Source organism: Zosterops lateralis (genome assembly GCF_965231275.1).
Source record: "Zosterops lateralis genome assembly, chromosome: 1".
NCBI classification, from domain to species: Eukaryota; Metazoa; Chordata; class Aves; order Passeriformes; family Zosteropidae; genus Zosterops; species Zosterops lateralis.
Window position 1 is genome coordinate 47,035,348 of NC_139762.1, and position 27,998 is coordinate 47,063,345.

At 35.2% G+C, this 27,998-nt stretch overlaps 1 protein-coding gene across 1 annotated transcript in view; it reads left to right on the forward strand.

The window, feature by feature from the left end:
- The window catches only part of LARS2 (leucyl-tRNA synthetase 2, mitochondrial), an 83,074-nt gene that overhangs the window by 13,826 nt on the left and 41,250 nt on the right, over positions 1 to 27,998 (forward strand). Inside the window, exons 4-9 of the mRNA XM_083871515.1 lie at positions 627 to 718; positions 2,536 to 2,596; positions 10,234 to 10,323; positions 14,429 to 14,572; positions 26,189 to 26,296; positions 27,825 to 27,984. Coding sequence (XP_083727641.1) covers positions 627 to 718; positions 2,536 to 2,596; positions 10,234 to 10,323; positions 14,429 to 14,572; positions 26,189 to 26,296; positions 27,825 to 27,984 — 655 coding nt within the window. The remainder of the gene's footprint in view (positions 1 to 626; positions 719 to 2,535; positions 2,597 to 10,233; positions 10,324 to 14,428; positions 14,573 to 26,188; positions 26,297 to 27,824; positions 27,985 to 27,998) is intronic.

Below are 27,998 nucleotides of genomic sequence, written 5' to 3' on the forward strand. Positions count from 1 at the left end.
ATTTTGTAGTAAACTTCTTTTCCCACCTTTATTTATTTGTGGTCATGAAATAACAGTTTGTCAATCTGTAGTTTATATTTGCAAAAGATATTCCAGTAAAATTTGACTAAAACTGTTTTCCTCATCTTCTTAATTTTATCTGGTGAATTTAAAGTTATCGTAGGGTATTTTTATTTTATTTTGTTTTTTCAACACAAAGTAAAAGAACAGTAGGCTACACATCAGTTACAGTTACAAAACTGTTGGTTCAATTATTTTTACTTAACATCTGTTTTGGAATGAATATTTGGTTCTGTCCAGTGGTAGCATCAACTGCTGACTTTTACCACCACACAAACTTACTAAGAGTTGGTTTTTGTCATTATCAACCTGATATTGAAATAGTCACAAGAGTTTATTGCGTAACACTTTCAACTCCCTCTAACATCTCATTGTAGGTAAAAAGTGCCCTTAATAGTCATCTTTTAAAGCAAAGCTGGCCATAGTTGGCAGGTTTGGAAGAACTTCAGTTCAGACAAAGGAAATGCTGGAATGCCAAGCACTGTTCATTATTTGGAGGCCTCTGCGTGTTGCTGATGCCGTTCCAGAAAGTTGCATAACATTGTGGTTTTTCTTTTTGTTGACAGGTGATAAATCCAATGGGATGGGATGCATTTGGTTTACCAGCAGAAAATGCTGCAGTTGAACATGGCCTTCACCCTGCAAGCTGGACACAAAGGTGAAATTAACTGAAATATGGCATTTTCTCTGTGAATACCTGTTCTGTGGCCCCCATGAATCAACAAAACAGAGCAAAACTAGCATAGAAGAAAGATGGTACAGGAAAGAATGGGGTTATCTGGGACCAAGGTTATTTGAAAACATTTTATGGGACTGTGCGGATGACTCTGTTTTGAAAGATAAATATATTGGGATGATTTTCAAGGTTTTAATCTCAATGACTTTCAAATTGTAAAATGCTAGAATATCAAAAGAGAAGCATTTCCCAAACACCCAAACCAGTGGGTATAAATAAATCAGAATTTCATTATAGTGAGGTAAATCTTAGTAGAGAATACACAGTGGAAAATTATGAGTCATGTGGTTAGATTTACTAGCAGTTTTTTCTACCATGTGAGAGAGGAAGGAGATAGTTGGGGTTTTTTGAGACTGGCTCTTGGAAAGTGCTAAGCAGCCATTATCGCTGCTGATTTCTGTGAACATTTTTGGCTTTAGAACACAGAATGGGGTGTTGTGTTCTCCTAATATTCTTTAAAACTATTAAAAATTATATAAGTAAACTGTTTCTAAAACTTTATTCGAAACCAGTCTTTCTAAGTGAAGTTGTTTGTTGTATTCTGCACATCTATCTGTGCGATCTTTATAGACCTTGATCCATTTCCTTATTTGATAATTCTGTTTCTTTGGATTTTGTTCATGGTTCTGGTCCCATCTTAAGATTCTTGATACTTTTCCAACTAAAATATTATAACATTAAATACTTGCAGTACTCAGTTATTCGCACTGCAGGTTTTTTCTGGATCAGAAATAAATGCTTGGTTTCATGACTGTCAACTTAGCCACTCTGGGAGGATAGATACTTTATCTGACAGAATGTATTTTTGTAGAAAGGTAAAAGTCTCTAAGAAATTTTAATTCATTTTACAGTATGTGAATGAATTCTCACCAGGTCACTAATTAATATTGTGTAATTGTGGGTATTTTGGTAAAGTATTCAGTATAGTTTCAAACTAGAGCTTCACTGTATATCCTGTTATATCTTACTTTACATTTGTAATTAAATCCATTCGGGGTAGTATCTAACCTGACAGTGTCATAGTTGATTAATGCTTATCTATGGTGATGCTGCCACCAGAAGTTTTGTAGTTCCTTGTCACCTCCTAGGATACATGCTCCCACCACCTCCTTTGCACTGGCTCAGCTGGTTTTGCGGGCCACAGTTTTGGTTTGATTAGGTGTTGATTAGAGGAAAGAAAGAAAACTGGTAGGGGTTATTTGAGAATTTTTTTAGGGCATATCCTCAGCTGAATAGGTAAGCTGATTCAGGTTGTTCTACAGCCACACAATCACCAGAGCCACAGCAAAATACAGCCAGGATAACATTGCCAGAATAGAGCAGGATTAAGCTGATAATGGAAGTGTCTCCTACGGCACTGAGATTTAAGAGGGCCCTTTGACTCAACTGCAGAAAAGATAATTAAAAATAGTAGGAAGTGTTGCTTGAGTAATTCTTCCTTCAAACTACAGTGTTGTATTTACTTTTAAGTTGCATTCAAATCTAGAGAAAAAAATGTATTGCCTCATATACACAGCCACGGAAATGGGACCATGGAATACATTAGGGACTTTTAAAATTATTATTTGAGTATTCTGACAGAGATTCTGAGTTTTAGTGCTAGTGAGATCATAATGTTTAGAGGTTAACTAGTGCTTTTGATTTCTCAGAACTCTAGAAGCACCAGATTTTTATATAATCATACGTTAGAAATATCTTAAACTAATAATTTTTAATTTGTTGTTACTATTATTTTGCAGTAATATTCAACACATGAGGAAACAGTTTGATGCACTAGGTTTGTCTTTTACATGGGAAAGGGTAAGTTTTTTTTAATGGATACTGCTTTATTTTATTGTATGATAGAGCATTGAGACCCATGGAATTTCACTATTTTATTTATGACAATACAAACATCTTTGGCAGTGACCTGTTTAAGTGGTTAAACTGTAAAATTAAGCTTTTTATCATATTTCCCTATTTTTTGACATGCTGATATCATCTGATAATATCAATGTGTAGGAGAATCTTTAAAGTAATTTCAATTTTCTATTTGCTTTTTCATCTCTTTGAAGTGTCAATTTTCTGTATTAGAAATAAGGCAATAAACAGATATTTATGAAACAGCAATGCCTTTGTGCTAAGGTATGTGTTTTTGAGGAGTGCTGTTTTCAATGCATATGTCCAGGGTTTAAAGATAGTAAATTGAAATGATGGCTCAGTTATGTTATTCCAAATTTTGAAGTATAATTTGCATTTTCATAGATGTTCATATCAGGATCATATTGGAAACCAGAAATTTTATTTAAAACATTAATTCTTGACAATCAGGTGTTCACCTTTAAAAACTTACCAAACATGATCAGACATAAGCTAATGTCATTTTCCAGATAAAAAAAGAAATTAGCGTTTTAAGCAAACATGAGGCTATTGCATTTCCCAGTGAATCATAGTCAGTCACTACCTTTGTATTGTCAGCAATAGCTGTTGCTTATCACCTTAATGTGATTTTGAATAGAGTGATGGAGATGCTAATCTTGGATTTTTAGAGCAATATTGTAGATCTGCAAAGGAAAAGCATTAGTTTTCTGACAGTCTGAGACATGCCATCTGTTTTCTTTAATCATGAAGGTGAAGTTGTTTATTTGTATGTCTCGCATCTAAAAAACCATTTCATCATGTCTCTTATATGGAAGGATTTTTCAGTGTAAGGCTTTTAAATAAGATTTAAGTTTTCTTGGTAGCCAGAAAGTTGCTCTGAAAATAAAAGATTTGTTATGGAAGCTTCACTGCACACGTTCTTGACATCTAATGTTTAAAAGCTGTTGGTATCTTAAGGATTGTCTGCATGTGTGGTGCAGCAATACTTGAAAACAATGGAATCCTGTGTGTAGGCTGTGTTATGGAACACACACACACCAGTTCAGTCATGCAGGTTGCATTTCAAGAAAGTCGAGACAATTAATCTCTTGTGTCTAAACTTCTGTTTGGCCCTTCTGTCCTGAAGAACAGATGGAAAACTGGCAATATTGAAAACCATGGCAAGAAGTATAAGTTCTCAGGGAAAAATCATTTGTCGTCTCTGTGCCCATTCTTTGAGAGTTACCTTCACTTTACTAGTAAACTGTGTTTTGGTTAGTGAACTTTCAGGAGTCTCTGAATACTTGATAAAAGGGCTTTGATATTACTAAACTATTCCTAACTCCATTTGAGCTGCTGTGTAATTTAAATGCTTTAAAATGCTCTAGGGACACATAGTTGGTGTTTTTGAAAAGTAAGATTTTAAAACAGCTGAAAACTGTTTCTTGAAACACAATACATTTTATTTAGAGTTTTCACTCCTTAGCTTATGAGTTAAGTTTTGTTTTATGTGGAAACCCTGCTGTACTAATTGGAGTAAGAGTAACCTGAATAGTAGCAGAAACAGATGTATTTTTTAATTGCAAAAAATTCATGATGCCCAAAATACTATGTGACCTCCAAATGCACAGATATTTCAGCTGGCTCTGAAAGAAAAACCTGTGGAAGTGGAAGGGCTAAGCTGTAGCAGGGTGTTTTACAGGCTGATAAAGCCTGCTTCTCTGCAGGGCTCATTAGGCTAGGCAGAGCATCTTACTGCCTCAGCTGTACTGCTCCTGGGCTAACTCAGGCATCTTTGCACAGGAAAGCATTGTGCTGTGCAAGTGCTTATCTTAAAAGTGAGCTATTTGAGGTAAGGAGTATTTTTTTAATAGTATTCTATACTCGTATGGCTCTAAATCAGTGGCTTACAAAATACTGTGACACTGCAAAAAACCCACTAGTATTAGTGACTCCTATAAACAATCCAAGAAAAACAGATTTTATATGGGTTGGTCTAATTAACCAAGACCATTACACAAAACAGGGGCCTGTTTTAAATTTAGTTTCATCGGTGTTGCCTAAATCTGCTCCTTTATTATTCTACTGCATAGTGCTTACCAAATAATGCTGGAGGGAATCCATTCCTCTAACTTAGATCCTTATTTTGGTGTGTGGTGAATTGCCTTTTTAAAGTGTGAACCTTTTATATTAACCATCTCTATTCTCTGTGGCCAGCTTAGAGTATATGCTTAGATGATGGGAAGGAAACTTACGTGAACTTTACCTTTCACATATGGTAAGGGAAAAGAGAAGTGGAAAAAAGAAAAAATACCAAACATTTTGAGTATCTAGTGTGTGTAGCTGTCCTAAAGAATCTGCCTGCTTATTAACCACCTGTCTGGTGGTTAATAAATTTGTGTCCAGGAATATGAAGACTAGTTAAATCTCATTGCTTGATAAAAGTATTATGAACAAATCCCAGTGCATCTGCAATACAAGAAATGTCCTTTTATTTTTCTGTGGGTTTTTTTTATTTGTTCTCTCTGTCTTACAAATCAAAATGTGCAAGTATTTCTGTGTTGTAGCTGTTAATGAACTCACTTATCTAGTAAGATATCATAAATAAGACATTCTTAAAAGCTAATTTGATTATTTCAGTCAGGTTACAAAGACACTTTAAAATTGCTCTCCTAAACACGAAATCTAAGCAAATGAAAAATGAAATTAAATGCATAAAATAACTCTGTAAGTACTTTGCCTTAGAGTAGTTTTAAATATTAATGATTATCTGATTTTTTTTACCTGAAACACATTTAAGTGCCTCAAGTTAGAAGTATATATTTGTAAATCAGTTAGAAAATGGTGTGATTTTGAGGAGAGATTTTTTAAAGAATCAGTAAGTGAGAGAACATTTCTATTCTGAACATTTATGTTTTTCAGATGGAAGGTTGAAAAGCCGAAGTTTGAGCATGGAGGAAATGTCTCTAAGAGACATTAAAAACACATGGAAAATAAAGAAATACCCAAAATTATGCTTTGGTCTTAAGATAGCTATAATCTGAGCATTCCTTATGATCAGATTTTTTGAAAATACCACCCCAGACAGCATAACAAAGTGCCTGTCACTTCTTTTAAACATGATTTTCAGGGGAATTAGGCAATACAGTTTTCAATGATTCATATAATCAGCAACAAAAGATGAGGAGCATATAATGTTTTTCCTTTATTTTGTTCTGGAGTGTCATCAGATCCAGTTCATGTTCCCAGTAAGCCATCAGTTCACCACTGTTATTATCAATCTGTAACTTTCTCCTAGAAAGTAGCTCGTTCTGTGAAGGTTTTTTAGTAATTTCAATTTCTACATTCCAAGTGACATATTTTTTGCACGAGACTAATGTTCCCCGTCTGCTCTGTACATTAAAAAAATTGAATCTTTGGTAGATTTTCTTTGTGCAGATGATTTTCTGTTTAGTTTTGAAGTTGTCATTTGTGTGTACTGCCTGAGCATGCATAAAACCAACAGCAGACAGAATATTACCAATGAAATTTTCTTCTTATCCACATACCATTGATAATCAGGGATCCTACTTCTAATTAATTTTTTTTAAAAAAGAAACTGTTGATACAAGGCTTTTTTTCCCAGCAAATATATTCATGCTCCAAAATGTAGGCACTGTATGACATTTCTATTTGTAGCTAATAAAGCATAAAACTAAGGGCCTTTGAAATACAAATATTCAAATTAATTTAGAAATGTAGGTTGGTGTAGTTCTAAACCACTGAAAATCAAATAATTATACTTCTAGATGAGGTGGTGCATGCCCTTGAAAACCAAAATAGGCAGATAATTGATTAAAAAATGTTTTATCTTCCCAAAGAGATTTTGAAAGAAATCCATCCAGACTTTTTCTTTTCTCCCCTTAAACAGGTGCAACATGCCTGTCTTCAGGACAGCATAAGACTAAAAATAAATGTATTTTTAATAAACTAGGAAATTGCTTATCTCTTGAATGTGTTATTCATAAAGCCTGGTGGATCTTAGGAAAAAAAATAAATCTTTTCATGCAGTCTATAAATATAACTTTTATTTTTTAAAAATAACCATAGAAGTAGCTTGATGTTGTAACCTTCTTCTTAAAAATACAAGTAAAAATGAGTTATAAGGTCAGATTCTCATAATAGAAAATTGTAAGAAAGGAGCAGGTTTAGAATAAATAATGAATTTTAAAACAAGGCGTTTGAAAATTAGTTTTTCTTTTATTAAACATCAAAATCTTTCATACAGATCGAGTTGTTCTTTTTTGTGGGTTTTTTTATTCAGGATTCTTTACTATTGGTTACCCTTATTTTTGGTAGTTGAAAGAGACTCTTTAAATCAGATTTTATAGTAGTGATTGGCTTTTCAACCTTTACATAGACCCATTGCTTCCCAGATTGCAGTGGTATCAAATCCAGATTGTAATACTACCATTAAGTCTGCAACTGAGAATTTATTTGCAAAAAATAAACGAATTACCAATCTCTCTGGTATATTTGTGAGGAACAAATTATTGCACTGCAATAAATGGATTAAGCAAGGTAGTTTTTGATAAGGATAGGAGTCTTTCCTATGCCTTGCCAGTATCTGCTCTTTTAAAAGCAAAACACCTGTACAGGTGATTTATTTTAATTATTGTAATGAATTTTTTTAATGAGTGTCATTCCTGTAGGAATAAGGAACAGTAACAGTAACCGATGACAAAGATGCATTTTGGTGAGAGTATCTGTTTAAAGCTAACAAAAGTAAAAGGGAAAATGGATGGGGGGAAGAGGGAGATGCTTTCCCTCCCATTTCATTTTACCTTCTGAAATGCAGAGGTGGTGGGTTATCACTTAATCTCTCACAGAGCACTGAAGAGCACATGCAATGGACAGTTCAGCAGCATCATAAAATATTTTTAGAAGAGTTCCAATTTTTAGTAGGTATTTTATTTTTGTGGAAAATATGGTAATGTCCTGTTATATATATTCACTGTACTACTTTATGCTATGGAGTTCTATATGTATGTTGTTATGCCAGTGCTCAGATTGAAAATGAGAAGCAGAAATGTACAGTTTTTGGCAGGGTGGAATGGCTCCAGCATGCTATTTTTCAAACCCTTTTATAAACTCCTTTGTGTGTTTCTGAGTTATGATAGTTCTGTTCATGTTCTGCAGATCCTTGTCGTGCTTATAGAGTATAAATAGAGATGTTAACATTCACCTTAATTTAAGCATGATGGCAGCCTAATGGAAACTTTTTACCAGACATCATTCATTTAATCAAAGTCAGTAACTGAAATACACAGAAAATTATTTATAACAGTAAATCTTACTGTGCTAAATGATATGGGAAAAAACACCAAAACACATTTCAAGATTGGCAAGAGTTTACTGGCTTGTCTTCAGCAGCTTATTTCTCTTGGTAGTGATGTAATTTCTCTTTCTCCATTAACTTGAAATGTTGCTCAAACCTTCACAGTTATAAAGTTAAATTCTGAGCTTGATGATCTTTTTGCATCTCAGTGACCATGCAGCAGATTTTTTTTCAGTGATACAGTCTGCTGCATCTCTTTCAAAGAAATGTCTATTTACTCCGTGCAAGAGAGCATGTACTGGGATTCTGTTCCCAGGAGTTTGCTTGTATCTTGTAACTCAAGCTTGTGTGACTTGTAACATGCTTGTTTAGATTAGGAAATGTAATCTTTTTCTTTCAGTTGACACACATCTGCCCTTCAGGGCCAAAAGGACAGATTTTGATTCACTTTTCTATTTTTATTTGACAGCTCACTTTTGTTGTCCTGCCTATTTGCCTATTGCTCACATAATCTTATATTGTACTGAAAGGGATTGTGTCTTTTCTTTTGTGTGTCTGATACTCCAGTGATGAAACTCTGTTGCCTGTAGTGGCATCACGCTGGCACAAGAACTGTTGTCACTGTGAGAAGAAGCTGGGGGGGAACTATTAAATGTGCTTAGTTGAAGAGATGGAAATCAGATTTTTATCAAGTGGGGTTTTTTTCAGTGCAGAGCAAAGGGTTTTAATCAAGCAACTGTTTTTCATTACTAGGTCTTCACATGCTGAGCTGAAAACTTGCCATTAAATGTCTTTTTTTGATCTTGAAAGTCTCTTATACACACTTTTGAAGCACATTTATTCAAAGGTCATATTAATTGTTGAAAGCAATGTTTCAGCACTGGAATATAAAGTTCAAAGCAACTAGAATATAAAGTTGCAGAAAAACAATGAAAATTTTCTGCTAGAGCATTTCAGAAGTCATTTGAGTAGCAGATGATACTGCGGGAGTTGTGTATAGTGGGAAGCTAGGATGATGGGAAAGCCCACGTGAAAGACATTTCACATTTGCAGCTATTTCTGATGCTTGGTAACTACTCCAAATGGAATAAATTTTATCAGTGGCTTACTTTTTATCAGTAACTTTAAAATCAAGACATGCGAATATTAATTTGAAGTTCGGTGTAGAAGCCATATTCCACTTCAAGCAGGTATGTGGGTTTCCATTGCACCTGTGAAACCTGTGTTTGTGAAGACAGGAAGTCTGTAATGATGGGATGTTAGTTGTCATTGCATATTAAGATACTTATTTTAAGTTAGGTTTTTAAAGAACAAATATTTAAAATATACAAGGTTTCGTAAGCAGTTGATAAGCACCTTGTTTTTTAATTATCACAGTTCACTAAAAACTTAGCCAATGTATTTGAGTTTTAAAAAAACTATCCATTATATCGTTGCTTGCTGTTCTCTTAACTCTCATTCCTCCTTCTTATGTTGTCTTTTATTTTTATCAGTCTTTATTTCCTTCATAACCATCCTCCTCATTTGTGACTTTTATGACTCATTTTTTCCATGCTTTAACCTAGAGCATCCTCCTAACTTGAGCTCCCTTGCCTTTTGGAATAGTTGCTTATTTGACCTTTGAATGTGAGATCTCCTTACTGAGTCTTTCATCTTGAAGTTCAGAATCTTACCCTGTATTCCATCCTGTCTGCCCCGCATGGTCTGTGTGCCAACAGCCTGAGTTCCTCAGCGCTGTTCCGCTGTCCTCCTGCACCCACAGTTTCAGCTGCAGGCTCCTCGCTCTGCCTGCTTCACATCAGCCAGCTCCCTGCTGCCTCTGAGCATCGACAGCCTCTGCTCCTGCTTCTCATTGCTGAGCAACACTGGAAAAGGCAGCCTGGCTAGGAGGCTTCTTTGAGAGAAGTCTACCTTTTATTCTCATTTTGCTGTTTCCTTGATCTGGAAGCTGTGATCACTTCCATTCATCTTCTGTTCTTGTATCTATCAGCTTTAATCTTACAGAGGTTTATAGCCCATGTTAACAGTGAAACTTTTTCTTCTGCATTAAACCTGCACAAAGCCCATGTTCTCTGGTTTTGTGTATACAGGTGAATATCACTCATTTGTAAGCATTATACAAATAAAAGGGTTTGTACATGAATAAATGCATAAGTGTTACTCTGTGGAATATATTATACACTCCTGGGTTAATTATTTAAGTTAAAACAGTGTAGGAAAATTCTAAGAAAAAAATTCTGGGAATAGTTTCAGACATTTTTATTTTATTTCATTTCTACAGGAGGTAACCACTTGCTTACCAGAGTACTACAAATGGACACAATATCTCTTTCTTAAGCTTTTTGAAGCTGGGATAGTGTATCAAAAAGAGGTAGGTACAAACCTTGACCTTCAATATTTTGCTACTACACTAATTTAGATCACTCATGTCAGTGGCACATTTCTGGATTGTACATTCACAGTCATAAAGTCATTGTGTTGTTAGTTTTATAGCACTCTAAAATAGATTTTTTTAAAATAGATTTTTTTAATATATAACAGAATTTTCTATGTAACAGTTTATAGCTAACTAACTAACGTGAATGGCCATTGTAGCAAGTCAAGTCAGACGTGTTTATTGTCAGAGATTTACACTGAAGTGCAGGATCAGAATGTAGCTTTCATTTTTTTATTTCCTGGCATTAATATTGAATTTTCTAAGTTTTATCATCCCTTGTAGAAATACATGACATAGTGGTCATTAGGAGTCTCTTCAGCAGTGAGATTATTTACCTGTATAACATTACTGTAATACTGCCTTAGAACTTATGGTTTTGTATAGGATAACTAGAGATGAAGTGCAAAACCATCCTATGCCTGAACCCTATTTGTGATCTCCAAAATATTAAAAAAGTATTAGATGTCATAAGACTATCACAGCTGTTCATCAGTTACCACTACATTAAGAAATTATAATATTTTGTAAATAACATGTATCTGAAAAGAGAAGGTTTCAGTTATTTCTTAAACAGAAGATGAAACAAAGATGTTGAATGAGCAGTCCAGAGGATTCTCTGTATAGTTAAGGCAATGCAGTTCCAAAATGCCTGAACAGCTGCACTTTAACAAAGCAGCAATTTAGTAAATGTTTCTAACTTAAAGTGGAAACTAAGATTTCCTAAATATGCTTTGATATTTCATTTGTATTCTGTAGAAACCAGGAAACCCCATAGGATATAATTAAGGACGTACTTCAATTATTCTCTGAACCTGGAAAAAGAGATTGATGGTGAAAGGTAGCATTTAGGATGGCAGGGTGTTACTGAGCTATTTCTCCTATTTGCATTTGTATTCAGAGATCTTAAATGACAACCAGCAAAACCCCTCAATGTTTGATATATACTAGCATACTGGATTGGAATTTAGGGTTTTGGCTTTTTTTTCTTCTGTAATAATTTTTTTCTTGTAATAAAAAAATTTAACCCCCTAGCTTTGTTATAACAAACCTATTTTTATCTGTGAATTTGTTTGTTTGACAAGTGAACCCTGGTGAATCTGAAAAGTACAAGCTTGCTGCTTCATTAAAAGCAGGGATGATATACAAAATAAATTTTGCTTTCTGACTCCAAGTACAGCGGGATCCTGGACATGTTTGGATACCAGTGATTGAATCTACTTCCAACTTCCATCTGCTTTCAAGTCAAGGATCAATTTGAGGACTTAAATCAGCATCTGTCAACCTGTAGGGGATGTAATCTCTGGTGGATACGAACCAGTTGCTTTTTGGCAGGAAACAGATGGCAGAGAGAGCCTATAACCCTGGGTCTCTTTGAACAATCATATATACTTAAAGCATATATTTGTCTCATGTTGTCAGTGTATCTGCAATATGTATTAAGAACAGCTTGAAGTCTTCTGTATTACAGTTTCATTTTGGGTACAAGAGATAATTCATAGTCTTAGAGTGACAACAAGAATAAGGCAAGTAGAGTGTTAGCCTAGTTAATGCTGTGTTCCAGGGGTGTCTGTGTCTGACCAGAAATTACCCTGGCAGGGAGACACAGGCTCAGTATGTCCAGGAGCTGCAATTATGGAGGATTAACAATGTCTGTCTGAGTGCTGGAGCATCCATAGAGGGCACCTTTATTCATTGTAGCAAAATCCTCCCTTTTTCCTGCAGTACTCGTGTAGTCAGTAAACTCTAGAGGTTATTGACCTGGCCAGATGTGAGTGTCTCACTGAGGTTAATACCTGCCCTGACTCTGTTACTTTGATCAGATACCTGTACTCCATAGTGGACCCGGAGACAGCAAGCCTGGAGATAGATACTTACACTTTTGAGACCTGAAGTTAGGCAAGATGAATCCTGTCTTAAAAGCATATGGTCTACATTGGCACAGTGAGGAGAGCGAGATAATTGGTGTGCTCTGAGCACTCCTGCACTGTGCTGTCTTTGTGTAGATGGCTTTTAGCAGCTTCCTGGGGTCATCATTTCAGAGGCTGTCATTGTCAAGAAGTTGCCTTTGTGAGGTACAAGCAGGAAGTAAAGATTTCATTTATTAGCCAGGTTCTAAATATTGTCAAAAGTCTGTGTGAGACAGAAGGAATGTAACTTTAAAAATTCAAAGACTAGACCTTTCAGCTAATGATTTTTAAATGCATATTTGCTTTATGTTTTGCAGGATTTACTTAGATATAGCCTCATGAATTGTTGCAGGAAGATTTGTTATGCTAAATTATTATGTAATCATTTCAGTTACATTCCAGAAGTTTTACCATAAATTTGATATGATATCATCAAAATAGAAACAGTAATTTTTCTCAACTTTGAATCACAACCAGTTGAATACAAACTTGTGCTAATACTGCTTTATGCAACTGGCATTTTATTACTTCTCAGTATTGTCTGATTTATCTCTCTTTGTGTGTAACTTTAGCTTCATGTGGCCTTTTTTCAGAACTTTATAAATTAAAAGATCATTACTTTAGAGCCACATTCATAATGTGTTATATTATTACTGAAGAAGCTGTGTTTTCTGGAATTCTGGAAAATAGGTTTCTAATAGTGGAATATGTTCATTTCTTTTAATTTCCCAATGAATTTTTATATCCCTTTTAATAAAACCTGGTGTGGTATTATTGGTTGGTAACAGATAAAAAGTAGGCAAAAAGTTAAAAGTTTAAATTCAAGTCTAAATTAACAGAAGCTTCATTTGAAGACAAGTTTCAATTTATTAATGAATAACTTTCATTCATTTAATGGTAATAAATTTTATATAAATCAGTGTAGCCAGACTTAGCTCACAAAGTTGTGAGCAGTATTTCTGAGCAAGAGGATCCCTGCATCTTTCTTTTAGCTCTCCTCATTATAAAGATTTGTAAAGTGGTTGTGGTATTTACTATTTGTAAGAATATGTAGTATATTAAAATGAAGCAATATTAGCTGTTTAGAAACTGGTAGGAAAGTGCTCAGTGATAGATAAAATATAAAGTACAATGTAATTACAGTTACTAATTTTTGATTGAGATGCAAGTCCTCCCCATACCCAAAGAAATCCTTTGAAATTTTTAAAAAAATGCTTCATGTATTAAATCTCTACGGAACTGTAGCTACTGTTTTTCAGTCAGTTTTTCAGTGATTTACCTTAAATACTAAATAATATTCAATATAATAAATTATTCTATTGCTTTGATTATGTTTTTTTTTTCTTTCTGTTTATTTTTTCAAGTCAATATATAGCATTTAATGCCACTTTTGGGTAGGATTTTTTTGTGATCTTAGATCCTTTTTGATAAGTGACTTGTTAAATGGTTCAACACTGGGGGCGGATGAGTTTGATTTTTGCTCCTTTCCCAGTGTGTTATGTCTGGTATTTCAGTTGACTCAAATGCTCAAAGTACAAGGTTTGTGGAGTTGCAGGCCAACATTAATTTCACTTTACAGACTTTCACTTAATGCATATGTATTGATAAGGAAAGAGGATTCCAAAAGTAATTCATACAGTTGACAGGATTTACATACAGATAATATCAACTCTTTCACTTAAAATATGGTTGACCACTGTAATACTTCTTTGTGATTCTGTCCTCTTGAGTTGGACATCCTTGTTTACTCATCCCCCTCAGTCTGACTCAACACTTTTGGATTAGTGGTGAAGAACTTTTAAGCATCAGACTGTGTTATTTGCAGTACAGTCAGTTGGAACACTTCCCTATATATTACAGCCAAGTAGTCAAGTGTCAGCCTGCTAGCATGATCAGTCTAGACAAACCTTGCCAACTGCATTTTTGGGTCTTTTGAGTTCTGAGAAGATGAACATTCAAAACTTTTCCAGCTGAGTCTATGTTGCTGATTCAAATGGACATTTTAAAAATATAGAAAATTGAGATAAACTTTCAAGGTATGCTTCTGGATAATTCATTTGTCATCTGTTAAGTAAAACTCTGTTTTTTAACCAGCCACTGAAATATTTCTTCTTCTTGCAACTTTTTTTTAGGCCTTGGTTAACTGGGATCCAGTGGATCAGACTGTTCTAGCTAATGAACAGGTGGATGACAATGGATGCTCATGGCGTTCAGGAGCAAAAGTGGAACAGAAATACCTCAAACAGTGGTTTATCAAGACAACTGCTTATGCAAAGGTATGAGAATACAGGTTTTGAAATTATGGTAGCACTTCAAGGAGGAGACTTTTTGTTGAGAAATATTAAGCTGAATGTGGCCCTCTATAGATACATGTTTGAATAATATATAATTGCATAATAATATGTGTGATTTATCCCTGTGTATGTGTATATATTAAAACTATTGCCCATGAAGTCCTTCTGTTCACCTCTTTCAGAATTGTAGGTAACTGGTATGGGATTAAGTTTTGAAGAAATCAAAAGGCATAAATTAGAGGTGAATGAATGAATTCTGCATTTGCACATTAGCATCCTATATTCACCATCAAATGCTTTTCTGCATATTTTGAGTGTAGAGCTGTGCAAACTCGTTTGCCAAATCAACCTATTGGACTTGTGGGCATTTTATAAGTAATGGAGCACAACCTGTCACCTAGCTTTCAGTTCCAACTGTGTCTGCACCATAGTTCTTTATGTTTAACTGCTTTTTATTGAAGATTCATCTGGACCTTCTATTTCATACTCTATTTGATTATCTATTATTTTAAAAATGTTTTCAAGTAATTTAAACATCCTTTTTTCCTATGAGCTCAAATTTTGGTTGTGCTGGGACAATGTAGTTTCCACACTTAGGAATTCAGAACAAAAGTTTTGGCTTTATGCTCTCTGAGATGAAAATATCAGCTTCCTGTCATGTCTAGGTGAAGCATTTGTTCCCTCTGAGTGTTCTGTGTATTGAGACTTCAAGTACAGATTAAGAAAGTTGTTCCCAAGAAAATATTAAAAATTCATCTTTGATCCTTTTCCCAAGTCTCGGATTCAAGAAACCAAATTTCCACTGTCATCCAGGGAGAAGAAGTCTGTGTCTCTCTCTAGGTCTATTCATAACAAAGAGAAAAACTTTCGATATCCTGCCTGATGCTTTGAATCTTCATACACAGAGAGGTACTTGAGATATATGATTTTTGATTGTGCTGCCTGTTCTGGCAGTAAAGAGGGAACATTTGCAATAGCTGAAGGAAAAATGGAGCATGTCTGCACCATCACAAAATAAACACAATGTTCTGAGCTTTTTTTTTTTTCCCAGTTCCTTTGTCACCAGATTTCATTATGACCTTTATGATATTTTAGGGTCTGCCCCAACTCACTGTTTCCTTCAATTTGAGGGTGGAGCTCCATTAGAGTTTCTATCTTTACTGATATGTCTTTTGTCCATTATCTCTATACAGGTTGTAGGAAGCAATGGCGTTTCTGGTCTGTATCCATGCTGGTACACAGTTACTTACTTCCCTTTAAAAGGGATGAATCAGATGTAAATTTTTACTCATCAAGACCGAAAGACATGACTGAGGAGTTTTTCAGTAACCTTGAAAATGCCTTTGGTTTATGGGATTATTAGCTCTTCCTCCTTATCCACCCTCCACTAAGAAGGATTTATCTTTTGTATTTAGTCTCTTACCTGAGAAATGCTGTTACAGGAAAAGCACAATCTCTTGGGTAGGTCACATCTCCATCATGTCATTCCCCAGTAAGCAGGGTTATCTTATGATAAGAAGGAACTTTTGCCTCCACAACACCCCATCATCTTCCCCCCCAAAGATGTCACCTCATGACACTGCCATATTCCCTGCCTACATCCCTACCAAGTGTGCAAGTGACCTTTTGCTCTTGAACATCTTAGTGACATGAATAAAAACTGCTGTGGCTTTTCATTTCGGGAAGAACATTTGTATCAACTCCTACAAAATCTTAAAGCGTTGCTGCAAAGGACAGTTGAATACTCTACAGATTTCTGTGAAGATTTCCCAAAATTTTGTTCTGTTTGTGATTGATAATTCTGTAGGGTCTGTGCTAGCTGATACAACCAGATCGATGAATGATGCCATACTGCTTCCAGCTCAAGTGCTTTGGCAAGCATTACCTTCATGTTCTCCCACTTCTTGTACAGTGACAGATGCTACCAAGAATCAGCAGGTGGTTTGGATTTTCCTTTTTACTCACCCTCCACTCACTCCTATTTTTGTTGCTGTGGTTCTTTTTAAACAGTCTCACTCTGCTTCTTTTGGCAAGGCATTTAAACATTTGGTTGTAGAGGGGGAAAAATAACTTTCTCCCCCTTCTTCCCCCCACCCTTGAAATAAGAATAGCAAGTTACCAGGCTCTGCTCTATGAAGTCCAATGTCTGATAGTAGATGGATTTCATGCTTGGAAGACTAGGACAATTAAAGTCCCTATTTTGGTAATTTTTTTCTTGCAAGTTGCAAGAGGCTAGAAAACATAGCATGTTGTGGTTTACTTTCTGAAGAAGACTGTTTTGGCCATACAGCTCTGAATGGCCCATGAACTGCAAGCCACAACTGAAGACAGTTCACTGGAGGGAGACTGGATCTGGGGTAATAGTGGCCAAGTATTTCAGTCTCTTAGAAACTCTGTGAGCACACTGGCATAATCAGGAAGCTTCACATTAGCATTTTGGCAGGAGCCAAATTACAGATCTGAAATGCTACAACTTTGGCTTCTCTTTCTGAATAATTTGACTAATTATCCTCAAAACATCCTTGCACACATTTCTTCATTCCTTATGGTAGTCATTCCAGTAGTAGTACTTCTCCAGGAGTGGTAAGAGCTATGAATCCTTCCTCCTAAGTCTGTTTCTTTTGTCCCCTTTTTCTTTGGATTCAGGCTGTTCACAGTTCATCTGAATCCATATTGTCCTGCATTGTTGAGTACCCTGGTTACAGCAATCACTGTTGCTAGCTATTCCTATTCCTTCTTCCCTACCTCTTTTCAAAAGCTCTTGCTAGGAGAATGGGCTTTGTTGAGAGGGAGACCTTCATTTATCTTTACCATTTACAGAGTCTTTCCTCTTAGAGTAGAGGATCCAGATTTCCTGGAGCTAGTCCTAATAGGTATGGAGGATAGAAACATCTCTTTAAGAAGCTAATTAATTGCTTTAATCTTTAATTGCTAATACAATTTCAGGATGATAACATTGGTGGTGATGATACCTTCACTTCAGCAGGGAGGATTATTTCATGTCTCCTAATTTTGAACACACTTATTTCCATAAAGAGGTTTTCCTGACTTACATAATGGACCAGAACCACTACCAGTACAGCTTTGTTTTCCTGAAATTCTCTGCAGTTCAGAGACTTCAGATATTTGTGCCTCTAATGAAAAATTAGTACAGAAATTTGGTTCTTTATGGATTTCACTTCCCTTTTTTGTTAGTTGTTTGATAATTCCTATGCCAGACTACTGTAAAAGGGAAATCTGATGGGAGATTATAAAAGTCTGTAATGGGCCTGGGGATTTCAAATTCATGGTCAATTTGTTTTGCATTAGACACTAACAGAAACAGAAACTTGCCCTTCCAGAACTTGTCTGGTCCTGAGTCCTTTATTCCCCATTTCTGAGTCAATTGCCTGTTGAACATCTTTTGTCCAATTCTCTTTTTTTTTTTAAATATGTCCAGAACATTAAGACAAGATGATGTCAGGTTAGCATGGTCAAAATCATTGGGATCCAAAGAGCTACATTTTCTGTCAGTATAGGGCAGCATTCAGGTCCTTGAGCTGTACTGCCAGAATTTGTATCAGAACACGCATGGCCCTTTTGTCTCCTCAAAGTTTGGACGAGTTCACAGGCACAGACCAGATTTAATCCTTCCTTGTGTGAAATGTTTTTCCTGGGTTTGGAAAAAAGTAGAGCTAAGTGGATCGGGCTTTCAGTGAGCTGTATGACTAGATTTCTGCTATCCACTGAAGTTCCACTCTTTATTTTGATATTAAAAAATTGGAAGGCACAAAGAGACTATCTGAGAGTAATTTAGTCCTTGCACCTTTTGGAGAAGACTTGTATTTTTTGGCTACTTTCAGACTCAGAAGATTAGAATTCTATGAGTGTCTCACTCATCTTTCTACAGTCAGGCCTTTATCTGGTTTTGGTATATTGTGGGGAAAGCCATTTGATTCTGGTCACCTTTTTCTTGTGCCTTCAGTGGTGACTAATATTTCTTCTGAAAAGTTTACTGAAATTCAAGATCAAATGTTAGAAGTACCACGGCTTCCTTGCCCTTTTTTCTGAAAAATGGCTCTCTGCAAATATCTTTTCTATTCCTTCCTCAAAGTTATACCTGAGTTTTCTGTAAATTGACTTAGTCAGAAAGTATTTGGAAAAAAAAAAAAGCTTTATTTCTGTTGACTTGCTCCATTCCTATACAGCTTAGAGGAAAATACAAGGGTTTCCATATCTTTGTTTCATAGAAGAAGTTCCACTTAAAATACATTTAATTCATCTTCTGTCCCTTAGTTCTTCATGCAAATTACCAGCTAGCAATAAGGGCTCAATATGTATGTGTACAACCTATTTTCTGCTTGTAGCATCCACAAATTATTTTGTTGTAACTTTTCAGCCTATTTACAGTGTATACTGATGATCTGTTCTAGTCATCCATATTCCTCTCTTTTGCCCATTTATCATTTTATGTTTTCCCTAGTATCTCACAGCCTTAAAGAAAATAAAAACTAATCACAGTAATCTTTATCTGCAGTGCCTACCTTACTGGTCAAATAGCAGCCAGGAGTTACATGATTAGTAGTGGTCTGTGAAGCTGGGTGTTACAGCAGTCACTTTTCATTCCTACACACACTGTTTTTCAGATTTCTGTTGTGTCCAGAGGAGTCATCTCCTGTGGATTTGCTTTGATGTTTTTGTTGTTACTGCATCAGTTCATATTCTTTTCTTGCAATAAAAATTGCAAACAAAGCAGTGTTGGCTCACATGGCAATTTACCATTGGTATTTATTCAAAGGGCAAAAATACTGACCATGCTTTTAATGCTTAGAAGAAAGAATTTTGCTTATGTAAAGTAATAAAGTAATCATGACCCATTTTTTAAGCTGTAAAGTACATGTGCAATGGTCTAGCAGCTTTTATGGATTTTTAGAGAACATTTTAATTGTCATTTTACTTTTGACACATTTCTTTGATAGAAGTATAATGCCTTAACTGATGGCATTATTATTCAAATTGTTGTCTGTGCATTTAAGATGTTTAAGCTAAAACATTTAGTTGCTATGGTTACCCTGCTGAATTGGTAGGCAGATTCATTGGAAAAATCTATCTGTAAATGTTAGTATTTTCTCTATATACCTGTAAGTTGCTTTTATGGAGGTTTTTATGCATGGTCAACTGTGTCCTCAAAACAGAATTGTCAAGGTTAGTCTTTTTATAGACCCTGTTCTTCCTAAATTACTTTATACAATTCTTTTTCTATTTTACTGTACCAAAAATCATTTAAATAGCTGGAAAATAACATTTTCTTGAATAAAATAAAATAAAAGCAACTTTAAAACTTCAAGTTTTGCCTTAAATCATCTCCCTTTTTTTGCACAGCAATAGGGCACTCTGTTTAATTCAAGTACTGGGGAACATAACCAACAGAATTCCACTGTTATAATTTACAGTGGCCATACAGATAAGTAGCACCCTTTCTTAGTTAAGTTTTTTTGTAAAGACATTTTAGAGATAAACCCTTCTTATTTTCTGTGGGTTGCAGGAACACAGATGTTGGCCATGGTGCTGACTTTGTAGAGGGAAAACAGCAAATTAACTACAGTTCTTCTCCAGCTTTTCTCTGGCTTTGCACTGCATCTGACAGCCCTTTTGTCTCATCTGAACAGATCTGGAATTATTTCATGTAGTTGTGTTTTGCTCGATTTTTTATTTTGGATTTTATTTCTGAGATCTTAAGCAGAATGGTAATGAAATGTAATGAAACTGAAGTACTGCATTTCAGGACATTAAGAGTCTTGGCAGCACTTTGGATTTCATAGCAGGAGGTAATGCCTCATCACCGAAGAGAACTGAAATGCTGGCTCTTTTTCATTCTTTATGTGTGATTTTTTTTTTGATTCCCACACTTGGAGTCTAGCTCATGGTTGTCTTCTCCCAACAGAACAGGCCTGATAAACCTCGCTTTGAAACTCTTCCTCTTGAGCCAGGCAGAGAGCTGTCTCCTGGACAGGGACCAAGAGCAGTGCTCCCTCAGCTTGTTTAGCACTGCATTAATAAGAAATGGCACTTGTTTTGTCTGTTTGGCAAGACAGAAAATTGTTTGTGGGTATCCAAACCAGGCTGGTTGTTCCACCTTAGTTTGTTTACACAGTATCTCATTTGATGGTACAGGAATGTTCCTGTTGGTTTAAGGTTAATCAAAACAGTGAATACTCAATACTATTAAAAATTATAACAAATGTTTTGAAGAGCTTTTGTATTTACAAAATCAGTTACTCATCACAAAGATACACTTCATTATTTTCAGAAAGGGAGTATCTTCCCTTTGGAAATTTAAGCAAGGAACAGCTCTGAAGAGCAAATCTGGAGAATAATTCTGGATTTACTTTTTGCTTTTAAGGAATCATTTGTTTTCCTCAGTTCTGTGTAATCACACCAGAGATGTTTGTTGACCATAAATTGTGGGTAAAGAAATGGGAAAACTGCTGACAGTTCAGGCATTTATGAGAAAGACTTTTAAGTATACATGGCATCTGTGTTATTGCTTCTCTTTAATGTATGTTTTCAGTATTCTTCACACATGGGAAATAAAAGTCAAGAGTGACCTACAATAGTACAGACAGAAACTACTGAAGGAGAAAAAGAAATAGTAAAACAAGAAGATATTAAATGCCAGCAGAAGCTGTACCATATAATCACAGTTGGAATAATGCAATAGAGTGCAAAATAAAACAGTGGGCAGCCTAGCTTTAATTTCTTGTACTTTAATATATGTTAATATATTAAGTTGTATTAAATGATTTCATGTAATCTTTAGTTCATGCTTCGTTGCTCTTTTGGGAGTTCAGTCAGATAAAGTGAAGAATTTCATTTTAATCCAAACAGAGCTTCTCAGAAGCAAAGCTTTTAAATTTTATTGCATTTAGTAGAATGCAATTTTTTTGCTGATTAATTTAGTTCTTCTGAAATGCAACCTTTTGCTGAATTTTTTATTCCAATCTTGTTGTTACCTTGCAGATCTGTCAAGCTTCATTGAAGTGTCTTCATTAAAAAAAAAAAGTATACATTTCACTGTATAGCTTATATTTGGATTTTTCACTTTATTTCATTTCTATAATCGAGGAGTTAAATTACTCTCATGGAGTATGAAATTAGTAGCAGGTATTGATCTGCTGAAAATTTTATTTTATTAAGTCAGAGACTGAATTTTTTAGGGGCTCAGCAGAATCCTTCTTTGAACTATAAGCAGGGAGACTTTTGGAGTTGAGATGCTCTTGGGAAATTGTAAAGCACTCATGTTCTTGGATTTTCTGGATCTTTTTTTGCCTGAAAATTGCTTAACTGAAGTTCTCTTTCTGTCATAATCCTCAGCAGACTAAACAGCTAGAAATGTGAGATCAGTTTTTCACATATAGTGTGTTACTTCTAGTTTCAGGCCTGGTCATCATTGTCTTTGATTTGAATTTTCAGCAAACTCATCTTGATTTAGTTACTCTCTGATCATCTGAGGTAGTTGACTTTCATCTTCCAGCTATGCCAAAATTTTCTACATGTTCTGAAAGAGTAAAGTCCATGAAACATAAGTTTGTCCTCTATCTCCAACTTCTTCAGGTGTAAGAACCTTTAAATCATTCTCATCCCTGGACACAACTATGGTTTCTTTAGATTTTCCTGAGTCTATCTTTAGATCTGAAAGACTGCCAAATTTTATATATTTAATTTAATAGCTATTTATGCTATTCCTTGAGTTGTGTTTAATTAAGATGGGAGTAATTTCTCCTGTAATTAGATGTTTACATTTGAAGTTTTCTTGTCTCTTCCCGAGCAATAAAAAATGAAAGCAGAAAGACCCCACTACCTAATGTTTCCAAATTTCTCACTATTAAGTTATTATCAGAAGTTTGAAAATTGAGTTTATTTGATAATCTTACACTCTCTGCTTACTGGATTGAAATACTGCTGTTGTTGTTTGTCCCCTGCTGGCTCCAACATGGTTTTATTTTTGTTTATTTGCCTGTGTGCTGGGAGTCTTCTTGCTGATTATCTTCTCTGTGTTAACAAATCTATTTAACAAATTTGTGGCAGAAATAACTTGAAGTTATATATGCATTTTTCAGGAATTTTTTATAATGGAAATTATCAGTAATTATAGAATCACAGAATGTTAAGGTGTTGGAATGAACCTTAAAGATCATCTAGTCCCAATCCCCCTTGCCATGGATCAGGTTGCTCAAGGCCCCATCCAACCTGGCCTTGAATACTGCAAGGTTTGGCAAATTGCAAAATAAAAATTGGAGCAGAAGTCATGGGATTACTCTAATGATTCAGGAAATGTTCTGAACATGGCAGTGAATTTTAAAAAATAACATGGAAGCAAAATCCATTGGAGTTAATATTTAGCTTCCCAAATAGTAGCTTAAAATATTCAGGATTTTCTATGCAAACATTGGTCAAGAGTTTGTATACCCAAATAGTCTACATGTAATTTTTTTTATATTAATAATAGTTTTAACATATATTTGTGGGCATGTATTTTGTAGGGTGTAGTGCAATTTGATTTGAAAATGAAAAAGCTTTTTTAAAAGGTTTTTAAAGTGTTTTCCTTAAGCTATCCTTTAAGAGTTCCTAGTTTGCACAGATGAATTTTGAATATACAAGTGCATTCATGTGTGTAAGAATTAATGTTTCTCTACTTTCCTGCTAGTGAGTATCCTAGGTTAATTTACCATTCAGAAACACTTACTAACATGCTAGCAGTGTTTATACTATATATTATTTGCCTTTGTAACATCAGGTAAATTGTTTGTGGTTTGCGTGTTCATTTTCTGCTTCACCTGCTGTTTGTAGTTTTCTTTGACAAGAAAACTAAGGAGTGTGTGAGTACAAAGAACTAAGAATCGTAATTCCATTTTCAACATTTTTGAAGTTTCTTTGTTTGCTTGGGTTTTTTTTGTTTTGTATCAGACTAAACTATTTATGTATAAATTGAGTTATAAAGGATTTATGTTTGCAAACCCTGCTAGGCTGCATTATCATGCAGATTAAGCTTAGTTATCTTCATTCAGATGAAGTAAAGTTGGCTCTTCCTGTATTTAGTTGCATGAAGTAATTGCATTATCAAGAGAAGAACTGGGTTAAGTCGAACTGTAGCCTGCAGCTTCTAATAAGACCAATGGATTAGGGTAAAATCATTATCACACTCGTATTGACAATCTTGGAGTATGAAGACTGCAATGAAAAAAAACATCTAGGAAGCTTTGCTGGCGAGCAGTTACGGACTGTACAGTTTCAGTAGAACACATGCACAGTTAGCTGCTTCTGCCAGCAAAATGTGATGTAGATTAGAATGGATACCTAATGTGAACAGCCAGTTCTGCCTGTACTGACACAATTTCATTCTTTCTAAAATGCATAAAGTTCTAACAAAGAATATATCTAGGTATTGCATGTATGTATCTCTCTATATATATCCCAAATTATTCATTATTCTTTCATAGTTATATAAGTACATGGATTGATCATGGTAGATAAAGCTTAGTTGTCTCTTGGAACAGTGCAATTAGTGAGAATACTCAGAACTTTGAATTCTCTGGGGTACAGAATGCTTGCAATTGTGAGTTAAAACAGATTAAAGATGTAGTGTGATAAAAACCCCTCCAAAAGCCTAACATTCTTTTATTTATAAATAATAAATAAATTGATTTGATTCTTAAAGATGTAGAAAGCAATAAAAACCCCAAGCGGTGTCATATTATGATTTACAAAGAACATGCCTTTTGTTATATTTTAAATGACAGATATACAACAGAGCAGTAACTAAAAAATTAATTCTTACAGTAACTTTTATGCATCTCACTTTGAAATTATTTAAGAATGCCATTAAAACAGAACTTGAAACACATTCTTGGAGAAGAATTAAGTGTGCATTCACTAATTATCCACCTACCTACTGTTTAGTTTGAGCAGCACATACTAGCTCCTGTCCATCCTTTCAGATTGTTAGTAATTACTGAGATAATAAAGAGCTTGCACATTTGATGTTGGGAGTCACAGCTGAAGGAGAAATTATTCAACATGTTGCCTTATTCTTAGATTTTAACTGTAATTGTTCAGCATATTCACCATCTGTCCAAGTGACTCATGCCTCTGGCTGTACTTCTGCCAAAGTAAAAATTTTGGACAGTCACAGTATTCATAACAAAAATGTGAAGTGTTACAAAGTGAAAAATGAGATAAAGTTATCTGTCTGTCTTCTCTTTTACATTGTTATAGATGCCATTTATTAAAATCATACTGTTCAAAATTTTTAGACAAATACTAGTTGACTTGGAATGAACTTTAATGCTTCCATTCCACACATCAGAAAGGTCATAAATATATAGATTTATCTCTTGTTGAGTGGAAGTCACAAGAAGTTCTATACATAGAAGTTACAAGTTGGCTGTTGGACATTATGGCTAATAAAGGAGACAACACTTAATTTCTTCATTGCTGCATGATATAGAACCATTTAGGTTGGAAAAAACTTTTGAGATCCTCAAGTCCAACCATTAAGGCAGCACTGCCAAGTCCATCAGTAAACCCTGTCCCTAAGCACCACATCTGTGGGTCTTCTAAATACCTCCAGAGATGATGGCTCAGTCACTTCCTGAGCAGCCTGTTCCAATGTTTGACAACCCTTTCTGTGGTCAATTTTTTTCTAGTATCCTCTCCTGGTGCAACATGAGACCATTTCCTCTGGTCCCATCATTTGTTACCTGAGAGAAGAGACTGACCCCCACTTCACTGTAGCCTCCTTTTGGGCAGTTGTGGAGAGTGATAAGGTCCCCCCCGAGCCTCCTTTTCTTCAGCCTAAACATCCCCAGGTCCATCAGCCACTCCTAAGACTTGCTCTAGACCTGTGACCCCTCTAGACTCAGCTTTATTGCTGGTTGCTTGTAAGAATTATATTATTATAATATTATATAAGTTTTTTTGTTTTTTGGGTTTTTTTAGTATGAACCTCTGTTATTATGATTAGTGTTGTTTTTGCAGGATGATAAAACCTAAAGATCCCAATCAATTTTATAGCCTGTTGTGCTTGGTAAAATATCAATACCAAATATGAAAAAATAGATAGCTAGAAACTTTCATTCTATTTTAAGTCAGAGCCTGAAAATTTTAGGACATGTTAACACCTTTTGTCTGACTGCCATCTCTGGGCTATTGTCCTAAACAAAATGTAGGCTTCATCTCTGCAAGCACATCTCTTAAGTCTTGTTCAGATCAGTAGGTCGCCTCTACTTCCCAGAAGTTATATCCCCTGGGAATATTTTCTGTGTTTGTTTTCATCTAAGTTTTTTGTTCCTGTCTCTTAAGGTCTAGTCCATTCAAAAGAAAGATCACTTTTAATAACAACAGGGTCTCTGATGGCAGTGACATACCTCTGGCTTGTATGGTGTTAGTTCTATTCTCAGAGAGATTAATTTGAGGTAGCAGCAGTATAAAACCACTTCTTCCAATGTTTTTACCAGAACCTTACCATTTTGCTAGTTTGTTAGTTATAGTTAAACCCATAGTATTAATTTGTATGCTTACAAAAGCTGAATGTCCTAATTCTTTCTTTTGTTGCTTAAGGCCATGTTTGATGCTTTATCTGATCTCCCTGAGTGGTATGGTATTAAAGAAATGCAAGCAAATTGGATAGGTGACTGCATTGGGTGCTCTCTTGACTTCTTGCTGAAGGTAAGTCAGAAATTTCAATTGCTGCTCTCTTGGTTAGGCTAACTGCAGCCCCTGAAATGTGTGATGGGAATGGATTTTCAGATCTGAAAAGGCTTGAAGCCTCCTAAAAAAGATTATTATTATATTTATGCACAGACTAGCACAGATTCCTGAAGAACACCACTTGAGGGTTGAAGAGATACTCCCTGCTATCCTCCTTAGGAAAGGGTTTGTGTGTTCAAGTGGATGCAAATTGGCTGTGTATATTTATGCCAAAAGACATGCCAGCTAATAAGATTCCCTGAAAGCCAGAACATTTGTGCCAAGTGCACTATCAAGTAGCACTGCACATCAGCTAGGATCTAGTTAGGCTTTTGCTTTTCTCTGCATGGCACCTTCTCTGTCAGACCCTGGCTGACCTCAGGCAAGCTGCTTTGCTTACATTTGTCCATTATTTCATGTACTATATACCATAATTAAAATAATGGAAACCACACTATTAAGTAATGATGGAGCTACAGAGAGTCTAGATAGAAAGAAAGGAGAGGAAGGAAAAGGAAACCTGAAAAAAAATTATCATCTATGGAAAGACTTCAGATTTTCCTTTTTTTGTCAAGAGGTGAACAAGACTCCATGAATATGGTAGTGACAGAAGAGATTTTTGGAGACACTGATCAAATTTCAGCTCTTGCACTTCAAAACTTTATTGTGATTATTTACTCTGGTCTAACATTCTAAAAGTGACTTCTTATTTTAAAGTACTGAATTTTTCACAACTTTAAATTGAGACAAATTAAACCTTTTAAATACCTCTGATTTGCACCCTGCTAAAAGATGCAGTATTTGTATTTGTATAAATAACTTTGTATTAAAGTTGTTTTTATCAATTGTTTCTGAAAATTTCCACCAATACTTGTTACAGAAAAATCTCCTTCCAAGACCCTCACATACTCCACAGTTAGTTGATCTAAGATACAAACCTTGTTGATAGTTCCAGGTGGTAATTCTTAAAAAGTCTTTGAAGTTTACTATTTACATTTTATGTCCAACTGTTTGTTGTGCCACCTTTTATTATTTCATTTCTGTACATAAGTTGCAAAGTTCACTTCATCAGAGAAGTATGGTCTAAAGTCATGTTTTAGCTGAGAAAATCCTAAATTCTCTTTTGATTTCAGAAGTAACATCTCCTTCCAATTTCTTGGAAACAAGACATGCATATTAAAAGTGAATAGAAAAATTCCAGGTGGCTTAGCCAGGGATTGAGTCTGTCTCAGTAGCGCAGTGCAATATTACATATGGGATTAGAATTATATTTTATAGATAGATTTGGATAAACTAAGGCAAGACTGTAAAGGAACTTTATCAAGGCCTTAAAGTAAGTTTTGTTAAGGTTTGATTCTGGAAAATTTCTATAGTTGGAATGTGTCTGGCTTTGGTATTTGGATCTGTATATTTCTGTAGGGTGATGTAGGCTCATTAGCTGTATGAAAAGGAAGAGAAATCTATAACTGCTGCATTTCCAGTGGGAATTTTTTCTGCTCTTTTTCAGGTTAATGGCAAAGTAACAGAAGAGAAGCTAGCAGCTTACACCTATACACCTGAAGCCGTTTATGGAGCTTCCCATTTATATATCTTACCAACTCACAGACTGCTGCATGGGAATAGCAGTGTCAAAGAAGTCATCCAGAGAGAGTTCATCCCAGGGAAAGGTGGTATTTTTCTC